Source organism: Perca fluviatilis, chromosome 13 (assembly GCF_010015445.1).
Source record: "Perca fluviatilis chromosome 13, GENO_Pfluv_1.0, whole genome shotgun sequence".
NCBI classification, from domain to species: domain Eukaryota; kingdom Metazoa; phylum Chordata; class Actinopteri; order Perciformes; family Percidae; genus Perca; species Perca fluviatilis.
In genome coordinates this window covers 10,245,984-10,264,013 of record NC_053124.1, presented here as the reverse complement: position 1 = coordinate 10,264,013, position 18,030 = coordinate 10,245,984, and the positions used below count along the sequence as shown (strand labels likewise).

The following is an 18,030-nucleotide window of genomic DNA, read 5'->3' as shown; positions in this document are numbered from 1 at the left end:
CCATGTAATGAAATAACAACATTCTGAAATAATTGTCAACAAAATAGGTTACAATAGAGGAAACGTATGCTCAAGCTGTGCTCATATACAGTATGAAATAAAAAAAAAAATCCACACGAATTAGGAAATAACATAATGAAAATGAATGTGTGGTGTTTACTTAGTATGTATTTTTTTTCGTATCACCTGAACGCTCTCTAATGTCCCATTAAACCCAAATGCAGCATAACTTCTCTGGTGGGCTTGTTGCTTGTTCACGTGCGCTGACCTCATAAATAGCGGGATTTCTGACAGCACAGGAAGGCACCACAAGTCCATCCTCCCCATCAGCAGTCTGGTCAGAATTTCTCCTGCGAGACTCACCAGCAAACTTCATCGACTCGATCACCACCGCATTTTAACACCGACATGGATGCCCTCAAGTCGGCTGGGAGAGCTATTATCCGGAGCCCAAGTATGGCGAAACAGTCCTGGACTGCCGGCAGACACAGAAGTAAGAAGCAGTTGGTTAACTTGACAGAAAAGCGTAGACACAAGGGTTTTAACCTTTACATTTTCACCTAGCCAAAAGTTGACTTTTGCTTACCGCTGTCCCCATTTTACTTTAAACACCCAAATGACGCACATTTAACGTTACTTTTGTGAGCTGACTTTACCAAAGTTTAGCGTTTTGTTTCAAAACCGAAACGTTGCGAAATAGTATTACGTTGCCCCGGTGTTGGACCGTTGAAGTTACCGTTAATGTTGACATATTTTAACTTGCGTAGGTAGTAACGTTACGTCTCATTTTATTTGACAAAGGGATTAAAAATGCTACTTTTTAAATAAGCGATTTATTTTCTTCTTTTTTTTCTGGTATTTTCTTCTGTTTTGTGCAAAATATGTACTTTATCCCATGGAGATTTGGTTTACATTGTTGTTTATCCTGTTTCAGGAATGTTCCGGAAATAATTGTTATTTTGAAACCAGGCAGAATGAAGTAGACCACAACACCAACATAAACTGGTGCTGTGACAAATCATGATGTTTATTGAAAAACATTTTTTTTTTAAGTTATCTCACCCTCAACGGTATACTTTAATCACCTGTTTTTAGGAGCAGTGCCTTGTGTTGCTTGTTCTTTTACTGACTACAGCAGTCTTTTGGATTTGTGGCTAATCCCAACCTCCCAGAACCCCTTCCAAAGAGTGCAGAGGTCAGGGTCAGTAATACTAGGATTTACAGTTTTTTTTTGTTTTTGTTTTTTTGTCTTGCTCAAGGGCCCTTCAGTAGGTCAGGGACTTGCCCCACACTGCAACATTAACATGAAACTCCCTTTAAAGCACTCTGGTGACCATTGTAGGACTCAAGGGCCACTTTGTAAGATAAATCTCACTTGATCCTGGCTGTAAAGTTCTGGGGAGTGACTGGGTGGCTTAGACAGGCTGAAAGCGCCCCTGCCTGTAACCATTAGGGCAAGCCAGGAATGCTGCGAGTCAGTCAGTGCAAGGTTCCTGTTTGCTTGAGTTCAAGCAGGTCTATTTTAAATTCCGTCAGAGAGCCTATCGCAAAGCCTATATGATCATTAGAAAATACACTGGATTACATAAATATCCTTCCGTTACTATATGTAAACTTAGCTCACCTGGAAAAATAGAAAAAGGCCTCGGGAGTTTGAGATACACTCTTGCATGCAGACATATATCTTGCTAGCACATTTCTGTGTTAATGGATGACGGTCAGATGTTAATGTATTTACTTTACTAGCAGTGCCTGCAGTCACATGGGCCAACCTTTGTCACTCTAAATGAGATCAATACAAATTGATAATTCCATGGAATATATTTGCAATACATGACCGATGTACTGTAAACATGTCCTGTTAGAACGCCCGACTGTAAACAATCGGAAAGCACAGTTCCTGCATGCACAACCCGCGTGGAGCGCTTTGCACTGTCCCTTTTTTTTTTTTTTTTAACACAGAATCCTGTAATAACTTGGCATTTAAATGTTAAACCCAAACTCCTTTTTTTATTTATTGTAAAGGTTTTAAACCAGCCTGTTTTTTTTAAATCCAGTGAAATGTTTCTAATTTATCCGGACTCAGGTGTTTTTTTTTTTTTTGTTTTGTTGCTATTTTTTGGGAGAGGCATTGTTACTTTTGTTGGGCTCTTACTTTGATAATTGGTTAAAATTAAAGCTTCCTGTGAATGCAGCTAGTGACCCACTTGTTAAAGAAGAATTGTAGTATAGATTACCAGGTCTTCTATAGAGTGCAGGGCACACATTCCTCACCACCGCTGACCCATGTCGGACTTCCAAGTCTTACTCCAGCCTATGGGACAAAGTCGGGATCAACCTACATTTTTGTATCTTTTCAGGGGTTGACCAGACGGCAAAGCAACAGGGCTGTTGCACCTGAGGTCCAGCATTTCACACAGATATTGCCATTGATGGGGCTCTATTGGCTTAGACGTTCAACTTCACATCCGCCTACTGTGAGTGAGTTTGCATTGAGGAGAAACCTATTGAAGCGTATGGGGACTACGCCTTTTTTTTTTTTTTTTTTTTTATTTTTTTTTTTTTTTTAAATGGCAAAGGCCTCCCCCGCTCCTAATCCACTTCTCTGCTCTCGTTGCCCCGGTTTGGTCGCCCTAGACGAACCTCACCGGCACACTGCCAGTGTCGGGGACCAGCCAGAGGGTGCTTGTATGCAGCAAAAGAGCCTTTTCTCTTGGGACCTTCTCAAATAGAAGCATGTGATAATGCCAGCACACACTCGTGGTCCCTTTTTGGCAAATCATTGCCACAATGGCAATATTTCCATCTGATTTATGAAGTCGTTATTTCACTTAAGCATGACATTTGCTCTCCACGTAGCTCTTCTACTTCGGCGAGGATTCTGCTTATGGATTAGGCTTTTCCCCTTCTGTTTCCACTGTTACTCTCCCACTATCAGTCAGACGCTCTGCTGCCAACGTGGTCTTTTTGATGGCTATAAAAAAAACAGTTGAATGTAACTTTTCCTCCATAACGTCTAGAACCAAAACCCTTCTGGCAATAAGAACCATACATGGGATTAATGTACTGTATTTCTCCCTGGTCTCAGATGCAGGAGGTGGTATCTGACGCAATAGGCTAGATTATTCAGACTCAACCTTGTTTTCTGATTAGATGTGCTTTAAGGCCACCAGTCAGACTCTGAGACCGCAAGGCTGGCTTCCAGGCCTGGTAGGATGGAGTCTGTTTTGCATTGTAACAGTTGTGGAAGTTGGTCTACTTTTGAATTCAGCTCTTACATTTCAGCCTGATAAGTGAACTTGAGGCTAAATGCCTCCGAAATGTTTGTTTAACTTTTTGCAGCTGCAGAGACTTCCAGACAAACACGTTATCACTTTCTTTTTTTTTTTTTTTTTTTTTTCCTGCATCCATCCGTAGAATCCCGCACTTCACCTCCGATGAATTTGGATTCCTTGAAACCTGATTTTTGGAGCTGTGTGTGGATGTAGATCATTGGATTTAAAAGAAGTTAAATGGTGACAGAAGTTGTTTTTATAAAATAAAAAGGTTATGTGGCTCAGAGTCCTGGATGGGCCCTAAGTTGTAGGGCCATACTTGGTGGTTTCCACAGCGATTCAGTGTTTGGTGGAGACACACAAATCAGCCAGAGCGTGAATTGCCTGTCAGTTGGACCCTTTTGGATCCGCACGTTTGCTGTCGCAGTGTTCAACAAAGGCTTTTTTTTTTTGTTTTTGTTGTTGCACTTTGATACATGAAATGGATATTCCTCCATTAGTGTTGGACTTGATAGATGACTAGGGAGCTGAGGACTGGGGTGTTCGATCTTTCCTTTTCCCCTCCTCTCTTATCCAAGACGAGGCAACTCTTTTTATTTATTTTTTTATTTTTTTCCATTCTCCTAACATTAACAGACGTTGAGGTTGACTTGTATTTACAGCAGGGTCAGATGGTTTTACTTGGTCTCGGTTCAAACATGAACACAGCTGTTTCCTCTCAGGTGTCCCAGTTGCTGACCTTTTGATCACAAAGCCCTCCCTAATTCTCTGGCTGAGCAGTGCCTGGTACTGTATTTTTTTTTTTTTTTTTTTTTTTTTTTTTGGGAGCGTGCCTACAATTCCCACAGCCCTGTTCCCACATTAACACTAACCCTTAACCCTAACATAGGGTTGTGATAACATAGGGCCTAATTCTAAGAGAAATCTTAGAAATGTGGGAACATAGGGCTGTGGGAACATAGACCCTAATTTTCAGTGAAAAAAAATCGTACCCCGTTGTAGGGCCACACTTGGTGGTTTCCACATTTTCAAAAATAAAAGATATAAGGGAATATAATGCAGTAAGGGGCATTTGACATCAGGGACCCGGGCCCGGGTCAGAGTACACTTGACGCCCCCCCCCAAAGTACCATTTTGTTTGATTAGTGGGAACATTGCATTGTAAACACCAACCGTACCAAAACAAGGAAGTGGACTACTATTTAACGAGAGGTTTTTAACTAGTTGTAAAACCGTCTCAACTGCAGGTTGACTGCTGGAAGTCAGACATTTTTTGAGGTGTGTGTGTCAGTGTGTGTGTGTGTGTGTGTGTGTGTGTCCGTGTCTGTCCCAGAGGAGGTAAATGCTTGGAGGATAGATTTCTAGGTAATGGGAGGGGGGTGAGGGGATGTTTTTCTGCTCTTACCTTCCCTAACCCCTCTCCCCTCCTTTTTCGTTCTCTGAGGACATCTCTGTAAACACAGCCAGAGGGTCAGGGCCAACCGGCACCACACACAAATACTGATAAGAAAGGAACTACATGGAGATAGCAGCTGCTCCTTCACCGGTTTACACTCCTCATTGTTTTTCAGGGAACATATGAGGGCTAACTTTTGAACACACAGGTCGAAACCCCTAATGCACTTCTCCGAGGGACATCTTATTATGGTACTTTTGAGAAAAGGAAACTCCCACTTCCCTCTTATCACAGTGTGTCAGATTCCACGTATACTTGCTCCTAACTCTTTGCCTTTTTTATATATTGTCAAGCGCTAAAAGTTGTTTTTGGAGTTGAAATATTTACAGTACCTCTGACCTAGATACCCTGTTTTGCCTTTCCACTTCAGGGAGCGAGCAGATGAAATGTCTGAACTTTAAGTTCAACACGGGTTGTTTACATTTTCCTCCTAATTTGTGTTTTTCTCAAAGCTCTTTGAATGCTCTCACGATCAACGCTATTTATTTTTTGGAACCTGAAGTGGAAAGGGAAGGCAGGCACGTCGTAGCATCTCTGAAACTGTAGCCAACAAATATTTGTGGTTTTTATTTTATTTTTTTTTACTCGACGCATGGGTCCAACGAGAGCGTGGTTAGCAAACAGTTTTCCTGTTGATCAATTGATTGACCCACTTTTCCCTACAAAAAATGTTTCTCCGTAGAGCTCCCAGAGAACTGGACTGACACACGGGAGACCGTCGTAGAGGGGATGACGTTTAACCTTCGTCACCTCGGCATGACTCTAGTGGACCAGGCCAAGGGAGAGGAGCTGTCCGCTGCTGCGGTTAAGAGGATCGTTGCCACGGTGAGAGTTAGGCCTCTTTCACACAGGCTGCATGGCGTGTCTGTTTTTTTTTTAATTTTTTTTATTATTATTATTATTATTATTATTTCGGCTCCCATGTTAACCGGTTAGAGCTTGCACGCTGCCTGCGTGACACGCACGTCTCAGGCGCGCCAAAAACGCGTGCCTGCTACGGTGCAGATCCACTTGTCCGTGCGACGCTTCTGTCGCGTCGCGCCCCGCTCTATTCCTATGGGTGACGTCAAGCGACTTCAACGCTCCTGCAAAGCATTCCGGGAAGGCGGCGCTACATTTGAAAAAAGTGCTGCGCGTCAAAAAGCTCGCCGATGCCCAGCTGTATGCAAATGAATCGCGTTGAACGCGACGCGACTATCCAGTAGACGAAAATCTTTCAAACTGACCTTTCTTGATCTGAAATGAAGACATATTCAGCAACTGCATGGCCTATTTCTCGCTTAAAATGTTTTCAGAAACACATTTCGGTGAACTATTTTTTTGTAAAATACGAGATCGTATTCTCAACGAGCCGCCATGACACTCTGTTGAAATTCTCGAGTAGACACACCCACGTCACGCGTTCGTTCAATCAGCTGCTGGTTAGGGGCGTGGAGCATCAACCATGGTTTTATGACGTCGCGACAGTCGTGTCGCAGAAGTGGATCTGTACCGCTAGAAATAGGGCCGACGCCTATTTTTCACGCGACACGCAAGCGTGTTGGAAGCGTTTCCAGGCAAATGGAATAGGAAAAGATGTCTATATGTCATTTTGACACAAATGCATTTAATAAATGACATTTTGATGTTTGAAAGTCTCTAGGTTTTGTTTTAAATGCAGATATAAATGTAATTTAAAAAAATAATAATAAATAATTATCGATTTTCAAATATTGCACCTGTCAATACAGAACAAAATATTCTGTAGATTATTTAGCCGTCAATACTGCTGACGTTGTCTTTGCTGTAATCAAATCAGTATATATATATTTATGGGAAACCTACATGTGTCCAGACATGGCTAGCAGCAGCAGCGCTGCATCAGACATGTTTCTGGTGTGCAAAGACATAGAAAACGCCACGCTGCCGCCACGCAACTGATATGCAACAGAAACGCCACGCTCACGCCACGCAGGCAGTGTGCAGGAGGCCCTAGAGTAACAATGACCATGTCATTCAGGATGTCATACAGTCCACATTATGGCTGGGTATTGTTCAAAACTCTTTGGTACTGGTACCAATACCGTGACTTGGCAGGGTTTTCCTGCATAGAGAGATTTTAGCCAGCCCCAAAGAAACCACAACAAGCAGAACATAGACTTGAATACGAGCGCCTTTCTCAGTTTTATGTCCAGAGTCTCCTGATGATTGATTTATTTAATGATTTTTTTTCAAAGTGCCCATATTATGAAAAAATCACTTTTTCTGGGATTTGGGGTGTTATTTTGTGTCTCTGGTGCTTCCACACACATACACACTTTGAAAAAAATCCATCCATGCTGTTTTGAGTGAGATACGGTTTCTGAATGTGTCCTGCTTTCAGTCTCCTAGTGAGCTGTTCAAAATCGGCCTCGGACTGTGACGTCACAGTCCGAAATGAGCTGGCTAACCACAACCGTTAGCTCGTAGCGCTAGCATTAGCATGCTAACGCTAGCATGCTACGTCGTTCTCAATAGCAAAGCACTGCTACAACACACAAGTTCACCATAATCTACAAAAGAACTACTTACATGTGCTCCCTCATTTAGAAGTCTTCCAACTAATCCTGTCTTTTAACTGACCAAAGTTGGAGAAACAGGCTTTCTTTTACTGTCTCTAGAGTTAGCTAGCTGACATGCTCTACATCTGAGCTACTGAGCATGTGCGAGTGCAATCAAAGGTAGTACAGAAGAAGATGAAAAGAGTTCTCACTCTGTAGCTAAAACAGAAACCAGGTGAAAAGAGGATCTGCTGCAGTGAGAGAGAGCTGTGCAGTACAACAAAATATGGTGTTTTTTGAAAATTAAACCATGTAAACCTATTCTGGTACAACCTTAAAATACAGTTATGAACTTGAAAATGAGCATAATATGGGCGCTTTAAATTTGGCTTTAATTTACCCAAGCATAATATACATTTTTTGTTTTCAAATTGTCAGAAAAGAGATTTCTGACAAATCGGGTAACTGTTTTTTTTTTTTATATAAATATTTGAATATTTAATGCTCATATGCAGTTGTTATAAATATGTACTACACTACTAGGGCTTATGCATTGTCAATGCCACTATAAGCATGGGATTGTTGTTAATAGTTATTTCAGCATTCGAATAGTATTGATTATTTTTTATTTTTTTTTACTATTCAAATTATATTGGACTTTCGGAATTCGTTCCAACAGCCCTACATTACACATTGCGGTACAAATCTTTTTATTTTTCAGCTCCTACTATGTGAGCCCTGTCTCTGTGCGTGTAATGTCGAGTTTTTCCTGCGTGTCTCTGACATGTGACGCTAGACAGCCAATCAGCAGCATTATTAGATCTTGGTAGAAGCATGCTGCATTGGCTCACTGACGCTGTTGAGATTTACTCCTGAATGAAGAAGCATTTTCCGATACTTTATCCTAAAGGAGGCAACTCGGTCGATGCCTGAAAAGTAACAAATATATTTTTTGGGGGGGGGGCGCGATTTCTCGTCTCTCCAGTGGAGCACACCATTCACGTAACCTGTACGATTTATGGTTTCCATTGCACTTTTGTTGCTTTTTGATGCACATCAGCCAATGGTTTTTGTTCTTTTTTTTCATTTCCTGTGTTTCCAGACACAGGAAATATGAAATGATGTGCATTAAAACAGCTGGACAGGAACACACTTAACATCTCTAATTACTAAGATGTGTTTTTTTCTTTGTTGTTGCCAGTGTGCTAGTTTATTAAATTTGGTTATTAATAAACTAGGTTACAATATATCCCTTTGGGATGTCATTATGTCTGTTACATTTATTAAATTCCCACTTCACTTTGAGTACTTTTTGTAAATTGTGGATCCAAATGGTTTAAAAGCCACTGTATGTACTTTGCCCCATCCCATAGTTCAACACGCTAACATTCTATTAAACAAACTCTTCTTTTGATAATTGTTTCTGTAACAGGCTAAAGCCATTGGGAAGAAGCCTAAGAAGGTTGCTCTTAAGGTTTCCCCACGGGGAATCGTCCTGTATGACCGCTTGACCGATAAACTCCTGGAAAATGTCTCCATATACAGGTATGTGGAGGGCTAAATGCAAGTTCACGGCCTTATAAGGCCGTCGGCGTGTAGTTGATGTGGCACGTTGTAGTTGACGTGGTAATTCATAATGCTTCTGCTCCTCCTCTGAAAAGATTTGTTACACTCTGCTCTGGAAAAACAACACGGGTAACTAGATCAGCCACAATGCTAAACTGCATTCTGGAGGACCTCCTTCTCCTTTTTGTGGCTCTAAATCAGTGGAATACTCTTCCTCCAGAGCTAATTTCATGCACTAACTTGCATTTATCATTCTCACTCTTAGCAAAGCATTGGTTGTTAACAAAGCAGATTTGCTCCCACCAGTGAATTGATGTGCTAAATTACTGTGTTTATGGGGGGTGGAGTCTAGTTCTAGCTCTAGATGGGGTGGGTTAGGGGGACAATGTCTGTAGATTGTTATGACTTTATGTATCTGTATTGTATACTCTACATACTTTGTCTGTATTTTATTGCGCCATCTACCTGCCCAGGGACTACGGGCGGAAACTAGCAATGTGCTACAAGGCACAAGACATCTATTGTTTTTTTGTGCACTGTCCCTGTTCAAATAAATAACAATTACGTTGCTTAGCCTGTGAACTCTCCTCGACTTGTTGGTCCGCTGTCCCTCTAACCTGTCCCCTCTGGCCTGCAGAATATCCTACTGCACAGTGGACAAACTGCATGACAAAGTGTTTGCTTATATCGCTCAAAACACTCTCAATGGGACCCTGGAGTGCCACGCTTACCTCTGCTCCAAAAGGAAAGTGGTGAGTTGACTACAGTATCAGTGTTTTAATTCATAATTCGTATCATTTTAAATTCCCATGCAGTGATCTTTTTTTTTTAAACTTGGTCGGCATCAGTTTATTTAGAATTTCTAACTGAGAGTTAAGTGTACTATTTATTTATTTATTTATTTAATTATTTATTTATTTTTGTCTGTAGTTTGACAGGGTGTAAACCTCTCTTTATGGTCTGGGGGGGAGGGGGGGTGTTATCTAATCTAGCTTTAGATTCACTTACCTGAGTTTGTGACCTCTTGATCCTTTATAAACTTAAGACGCCAAGCATGTCCCCATGTGCTTTTTATTTATTTAATTTTTTTTTTACTCGTCCAATTGCTTCTTTCTCCAAGGTGAGTAGACATCATTTCTCCTGCTTTTCATGCCGTGCCTCCCTGACACCATAGCACTCCTTTCCCATCATCCATACGTAAACCCTTGTGTTGTCTTCCTGTCAACCATGCAGCTTTTTATTTTCCTGTGTCAAAATTTAAAATTGAAATTGTTTTTGTTACTTTTGTCAGCAGTTTTTTTTGTCACTTTTTCCGAATTCTTTATTTTATTTATTTATTTTTTTTTTTTTTTTTTTTTTTCTAATGCTAAAAAATTTAATAAAACACCCAAATTTATCATTTATTTTACTTGTGAAGAGTGTTTTATGGAACCATCCATGTAAAATTTTTTTGACAATTTGGTTGAAAGAAACCCAGATTTCTGATTCTAGAAACTTTTTTGAAAATGGGTCAAATTTGACCCGAGGACAACAGGAGGGTTAAGAGGAAACTCTAGAAGTCCCGCTCCCCAAACCGTCTGTCATCTTCCTGTGCTCCTCCTGTGTGTTGAAAACCAGAAGGGCACTTTTCCTCTCCTCTTACTTGCATCCACACTCATCCCTTTCTCTCCCAGAATAACATGATAATACCCTACTTCCTTAGTACTTGCCTCTCTCTTATCGTGGTTATAGAGACTGGCGGTAACCTCTTTATGTCCTCTGCTCTAACAGCTCTTCAGTCAAAGCACAGTTCACAACATCATACTGTATGTCTCCCTTGAGCGATCCAAAAATGTATCCGGACATGAAATGGGAGACTTATTGAAGATCGTGCCTATCGTTCTGTTTATTCAGACTTGGGGTTGGTAATGCAGCCATGGTCTGGAACAACGTGTATTTTCATTCTGTTTTCCAGGCCCAGGCAGTGGCTCTGACCGTAGCCCAGGCCTTCACAGTGGCTTTTGAACTCTGGCAGGTGGCCAAAGAAGGTAAGCACCACAGCAGTGAAGTACATTTACACAAGTACTGTACTTAAGTACAAATTTGAAGGACTTGTACTTTACTTGAGTCTTTTCTTTTCATGCCACTTTCTACTTCTACTCCGCTCCATTTCAGAGGGAAATATTGTCCTTTTTACTCCACTACATTCATCTGTTATAGCTTTAGTTACCAGTTACTTTACAAAGATTTTTGCACATGAAACACCTAGTTATAGGTCGTTTTATCATAAATTAAAACTACCCAACAATAGATAGCCTACAAGTCCACTGATTTTGAAGATTGATTAACACCCAACAGTTTAGATCGTTTCCAGTTTCTAAAATGTGAGGATTTTTCTGCGTTTATTACTTTTACATTTTCCTGATGGTACTTACATACTTTAAATTATTATTGGTGTACACACACACACACACACACACACACACACACACACACACACACAACACACACACTCTATTTAGAAGTAGTTTTTTCAGCATCTGAGACGGCTTGTGTTTGTATTGAATCAGACTTGATGCTCCAAGGACGTTTATATCTGCTGCAATAAACCCGTTTTGGCCTGCTTGTGCAATGTCTCTCCTCTATTCTAGAGAAAGGGAAAAGAGTGAAGTCCGGTTCAGCTGGAGATGGCAGCAGTAGTTCCCATTCAGAAAGGTCCAACAGCCTGGGGAGCCTGAAAGGGACAGGTAAAAAAAAAGAAAAAAAACCAAAACAGTGTCTTTCCTCTTTCATGTCTTCATCGGACCTGTGGCAATAAAGGCCTAAAAATGCCCAAAACAATTACCAACAGTGGCTGATTCACACAAATCATTGGAGCCACATAGTGTTTTTTTTTTTTTTTCATTTCTTTCATTCTTGGGCAGCTGAGCAATGACCGTTAAGCTCTTAGAGTTTGAAACTGAGACTAGCAAGTTGAGCCGGGAAGCGCTGCCCACTTCTTTTCAGCGCCCATGTTAACCAATTGTGGTCTCCACACAGGACACGCCGGTTTCACCATCTGGAGGGATTGTTTTGGCATCGAGTCTATTTCTTTTTCTACATTCCACGAGCAAATGTGGCAAGAAAACCCACTGATAATCAATTATAAACAATATAAAAGACATATATTCTGTACACGATGTAAATGATTTGATTCTGATGAATGGTAAAGTTCTCGTCCCCTTGGTTGACCACTCGAGCGCTCGCTCCGAACCACTTTCAATGGATCTTATACACCCCTGCACCACTTATGTAATAAGACTCTTTTACGTCTTTGTCTGAACCGGTTGCATGTTTTCATAGAAAAGGAGCTTTACACAGCCTCATCACAGCTGAATATTTGACTGTAGCGTTATACATGTTATGTAGTCTTGATTTTCGTGGTCCTTTACATTTAACGGGTTGTAAGTCTAGTTCTTCAAGGAAAGTGCAGCACACCACAGTCAACTTTAATCAAATAAAATGTCATTTGGGCGCTTGCTGCATGTCATTCCCCACTCTCTCTACCCTTTCATGTGTCCATCTGTCATATAAAAATAAAGGCCTAAAATGCCTAAAAATCCAAAACAAAAAACGAAACAAAGAATAAGATAATAGAGAAATAAATAAAAAAATCTTATTCCACCTTTTTACTTAGAAAATTTAAAGGATGAGGATAAACCTTTTTCTAATACGGTTTAGGGCCTGTCTTCTGGTGTCACCCTGAGGCCACGCTTTACATTTGTTGCTCCACTATTGGTAAAAAAAATAATAAAAAAATCAGTTTTCTGTTATGTAGTGACCTACAACCCAACGGGACGGCTAGACTTTTAGTCCCTTCAAAATACACACAGATTACCTGTGTATACTTTTAACTAGGGATAGACAGATTATCGGCCCTGGCCGATTATCGGGCCATTTTCTGGCAGTTTGTAGATTATCTGTATCCGTGTTTTAATTAGAAAGTGCGCTAATACTGTGTATTATGTTGAAAGTTTCTCATTTATTAAATAATTGCTTAAAGCATTTAAAAGTTTTTCGTTGGCTTCATTCCAAACTCTTCATTTTGACTTAAAAATGTTCATTAACAATGTACTGTATATATGCATATCAGTTCCAAATATCTGTTTTCAGTTTAATTACCTACTAATAATTGGTATCGGTATATACCTTGAAAAACCAGTATCGGTCGATCCCCATTTTTTATTTATTTATTTTTTTTTTTTAAACAACCAACTGCTTGTCCTTCTCTCACCTCAAGTAGATGTTGCCACAGACAACCTATTGGGCTTTGAGGACAGCAGGAATGTGGTGGTGGAGACCAATGGGAATGGAGAGGAGGATCCGCTGGATAACCGCAGGCCCTCTGAGACCAACAACAACTCTGCCTGGGTAAGAGCCTCACCTCCTCTGGCTCTATGTTGCACATATGGACAAGTGAGGCGGTTGCAACTCCCCTAAGTCTTCTCTTAACTTCCATTCCATTTTCTATTTTGAGATTTTAGATCGCAAGTCTTTCTGTGTTTCAAGTTGATTTGTCTTTGAATGTATTAAAGGTCCCATAGCATGAAAATTTCACTTTGAGGTTTTTTTAACATTAATATGCGTTCCCTCTCCTCCTCAATAGCTACAGACACAGAAATGGCACATCCTAAGGAAAGCTCATTGTGGGACTGGCTCTAGTGGCTGTAATTCTACACCAAGGCTGAATTTGGGGAAAGAGACTTCAGATACAGTATTAGGGGACCAATAAGGCCTATATAAGAGACTTCAGATACAGTATTAGGGGACCACTAAGGTCTATATAAAAGAGACTTCAGATACAGTATTAGGGGACCACTAAGGCTATATAAAAGAGACTTCAGATACAGTATTAGGGGACCACTAAGGTCTATATAAAAGAGACTTCAGATACAGTATTAGGGGACCACTAAGGTCTATATAAAAGAGACTTCAGATACAGTATTAGGGGACCACTAAGGTCTATATAAAAGAGACTTCAGATACAGTATTAGGGGACCACTAAGGTCTATATAAAAGAGACTTCAGATACAGTATTAGGGGACCACTAAGGTCTATATAAGACTTCAGATACAGTATTAGGGGACCACTAAGGTCTATATAAAAGCATCCAAAGAGCACCATGTCATGGGACCTTTTAAGAACACCTCAAATCATAAAGTTCAAACACGGTTGAAAATAACGTGAGATGTCTTAGATTAAGTCTTAAATAGGTGTGTCTAAAATGTAGTCCTATGAAAACTGCATCACCACACATATTTATATAATATTCACTGGGTGAATATTAAACTTAATCTTCTTTTACGTCTTTCCAGGGAATCGAAGATGGTTTGGATGAAGCCTTCTCCAGGTGAGATATTTGTCTAAATAGTTTAATTGAAATTAATTCTAGTTGATTCTCTCTGCTGCTTGTTAAAATAATACATCCCCCAAACTCTGCCTTGTCAAATCCTTCAGCATACTGTAGTCCGCTCTCATAATGCTTGGCTTTACAGCGCCACTGACTGACGATTTTGGTGTACTGCAGAATTAATTTCTTTTTACATGAGAAATAACTTGATAGCTAAACTCAATCTATTGTGTGTTTTGTGTCTCCAGCTGAGCTCTGGATAGCTATGGTTCATGTCCAGGTAAAGTTGAGTACCACTGTCGGCTGTTAAAAGCCTCCTACTGTAGTGTCGTAGTGCCTAATTACAGTACTAACCTAACTGTAAGCCATTCCATTCATTCACCGCCAAACCCAATACTCAGTAATGTAATCAATCTCTTCCTGTGTCCTTTTTTTTTTTATTTCCTCCCTGATGGAATAATTGTCAAATGGGTTCAGAAAAGAAAGCGGATTCACAGTACGGAGTTTCAGTCAGTGAAAAATGACATCCTTTCCCATCTCATATAACCAGTAATGGCTTTTTTTTTTTTTTTTTTTTTTTTTCTTTCTTCCCGATAACCCTCTTTATAGTATATTGTTTGTCTTGACTGGACTGAATCAGTGGGAGTAATGGGACTTCGCTACACACACCGAGGGCTTTGCTGAGCAATTACTCTGTTTGTGGTCGCTGGTGTGGAAGTGGGAGCAGTGGGTTAAACAACTTATCCCACGGATCGAGTGAACCGGATGTCTTGAAGGAATCCTGTTGACCTCCACCCCACTTGTTATCCCAGAGAGGGGGGAAAAGGCGGTTTGCAGCCAAACCGAGGGCTCTTAATTAGAAGAGAATGGAGGCTTTAGTTACACAAACGTGTCTGGGAGGTCTAAGCTGCTGTGGAGGCAGCACTAAAATCCCTACTCGAGCACAAACTTTAAAGAGGAGCTAAGGCGCAAACGGCTATTCTGGCTGAGTGACATTAGGCCTGAAGTGGAAAAAGAAGAGGACGTCAAGTACTTGTGTTACCAATACTGGCCTACGCTGTTAGCTGGAAAGCTCGTTAACCAGCTTGTTAGACCTCCAGTTTTTTTTTAGTTTTATTTCTATTCATTTTACTAGTTAGCTAAATGAACTTCAAATAAACTAAGAAGATAATTTCCCACCTCCCGTGATGCTTTTACTCTGGAAAATGTTTGTATTAGAAATAATCATTATGAATAGACTCCCAGGCCTGTTCATTACGAGCCCTCCTGTGATAAAATAATGTAGTTTGTCTTAATAAGCCTCAGTAGTTTACTCCAGCTTCTCTGCTCTGGACAAATTCCTCCAAAGCTACAAGTTCAACACCGAGAGACTTCTATGATGAGCTCTGACCTCTGTACGCTGTCTAGCAAAGGCTTCAGCCAATCCCTTGAACTGCCTTGAACATTGCAAATTTACACTTGAGACGTGTACATTTATGTATTTTACACATTTCTTTATTTTTTTTAAGATTATTTTTGGGGGCTTTTTTTCTGCCTTTTTTTTTTTTTAATGGACAGGTGAGAAAAGGGGGTGGGGGGAGAGAGAGAGGGGGAAGACCTGCAGGAAATCGTCACAGGTCGGAGTCTAACCCTGGACCTCTGAGTCGAGTCATAAACCTCTAAATATATGTGCGCCTGCTCTACCCACTGAGCCAATCCGGCCACATACACAAGGTTTTTTTTATCATGAATATTTATGTTTTTATTTCTTGTTTGTACCTATTTTAGCCTTTTAGCACTACTGTAGAAGCACGCTACGTTGCATTTCATGACCCAATCCTTGAATCCTTAATTCTCACTAGCGCTCCAAAAGTCAGTCTGTGGCTGAAAAATGGTCACCATTCACTCCAGTGTGAGTAATGTTTGCTAAAATCTACAGCGTGGTGAATAACACCAGCCATTGTTTTTTTTTTTTTTTTTTTTTTTTTTTTTCTTCAAATCATCCATTCATCCATCTTCTCCTGTCTTCTCAGGCTGGCAGTGTCACGTACTAACCCCCAGGTCCTGGACATTGGGGTGACGTCCCAAGACTGGCTCACTGAACCCGACTGTGACCCCACCAATGGAAACCCTTCCAACGGTCTCAGCCCTTTCGGGGACGATACCTTCGGCTTCTGACCACCACAACACAGCAGAGAAAGAGACGACAACTGAGGGGAGGATGGGTGGCTTGATGTCTTCCTATGGAGGCGTCACTGTGCATTTAAGATGAGGCAGCAGTTAAGTCCGTATGGGAATAAGTGTGGAGCTGTGAGATGACGTTTGGCCTCCTCACTTTATTGTTGCACTCTTCACATGGACAATTCTTCCGTTTTTGTGGAAACGGAACGGGCTGCTGCCCCTGCACACCAAAGCAATAATATCATGTTTACGGTTACTGCATCTGTCCTAGTATTACACCGCAAACATTCGTACAAACCTGTTTACCAAGTTCATCTTATGTCAGCATTTGTTGTCCTGTTTGCTTACATTGTTCTATTTCAGTAGCATTGTAAACAATGGTTTGTATATGTGTTTAGTTATAATTTATAGATTTGTAATTATTTTTTATGGATGAAGAGTAGGACTTAGTTCAGACTGATGTACAGACTGTATCAACAGGCCTTAATAACAGCAGGACAATCGGCCACACTGCATTAAGTTTCAATGGATGTAGTCAATTGTGAGGATTTAGTCTTCCACCTCCCTGGAGCATAAAGTGACTGTTAAAGTGAATGTCTAAAATGTGAAAATCAAGCTAGTTGTATTTATACGAACCTTTTATAGCAGTGGACACTTTGTTACAGGCGGTTCATGGTTATCGGATTCCATCGTGGCCATTTCATGTACATTATAATCCACCAGCATTATACAGAATTAAAATAAATATATTCATAGAAAAACAAATCGACTCCTTTTTGGTACATAAATATAATTTATTAACAATCCAGTGATTACATTCACATACCAGCTGTATGTTAGATGGGGAACATATTGCCAAGGTCAAAAAGGGAACTTTTAACTAAAGTGTAAGCACATCTACGATTTCATGACTAACTGGTAAACTATCTGCAAATAAAGATGATAAACTAATAGTATAGCACCGTACATGCATACATACATAAGATGCACCTCCAGTCTTTAGAGGTCCTATGACATGCTGCTTTTTGGATGCTTTTATATAGACCTTAGTGGTCCCCTAATACTGTATCTGAAGTCTCTTTTATATAGGCCTCAGTGGTCCCCTAATACTGTATCTGAAGTCTCTTTTATATCGGCCTCAGTGGTCCCCTAATACTGTATCTGAAGTCTCTTTTATATAGGCCTCAGTGGTCCCCTAATACTGTATCTGAAGTCTCTTTTATATAGACCTTAGTGGTCCCCTAATACTGTATCTGAAGTCTCTTTTATATAGGCCTTAGTGGTCCCCTAATACTGTATCTGAAGTCTCTTTTATATAGGCCTTAGTGGTCCCCTAATACTGTATCTGAAGTCTCTTTTATATAGGCCTCAGTGGTCCCCTAATACTGTATCTGAAGTCTCTTTTATATAGGCCTCAGTGGTCCCCTAATACTGTATCTGAAGTCTCTTTTATATAGGCCTTAGTGGTCCCCTAATACTGAATCTGAAGTCTCTTTTATATAGACCTTAGTGGTCCCCTAATACTGAATCTGAAGTATCTTTTATATAGGCCTCAGTGGTCCCCTAATACTGTATCTGAAGTCTCTTTTATATAGGCCTCAGTGGTCCCCTAATACTGAATCTGAAGTCTCTTTTATATAGGCCTCAGTGGTCCCCTAATACTGTATCTGAAGTCTCTTTATATAG

General features: G+C 40.5%; 1 protein-coding gene across 3 annotated transcripts; it reads left to right on the top strand.

Moving 5' to 3' along the window:
* Nucleotides 1-282: 282 nt before the first annotated feature.
* On the top strand, nt 283-17,109 carry ldlrap1a (low density lipoprotein receptor adaptor protein 1a). Of its 3 annotated transcripts, none has more exons than XM_039820099.1 (10): nt 283-493; nt 5,414-5,556; nt 8,683-8,795; nt 9,454-9,568; nt 10,771-10,843; nt 11,447-11,542; nt 13,078-13,205; nt 14,150-14,184; nt 14,433-14,464; nt 16,197-16,329. In XM_039820099.1, the coding sequence occupies exons 1-9, from the start codon at nt 409-411 to the stop codon at nt 14,434-14,436; spliced, it is 792 nt and encodes a 263-aa protein (XP_039676033.1). In that variant the 5' UTR covers nt 283-408; the 3' UTR covers nt 14,437-14,464; nt 16,197-16,329. The 3 variants fall into 3 exon arrangements, with proteins under 3 accessions (XP_039676033.1, XP_039676031.1, XP_039676032.1); XM_039820098.1 differs by lacking the exon at nt 14,433-14,464 and adding an exon at nt 2,361-2,477 and having other exon boundaries at nt 291-493; nt 16,197-17,109; XM_039820097.1 differs by lacking the exon at nt 14,433-14,464 and having other exon boundaries at nt 284-493; nt 16,197-17,109.
* Nucleotides 17,110-18,030: the final 921 nt, after the last annotated feature.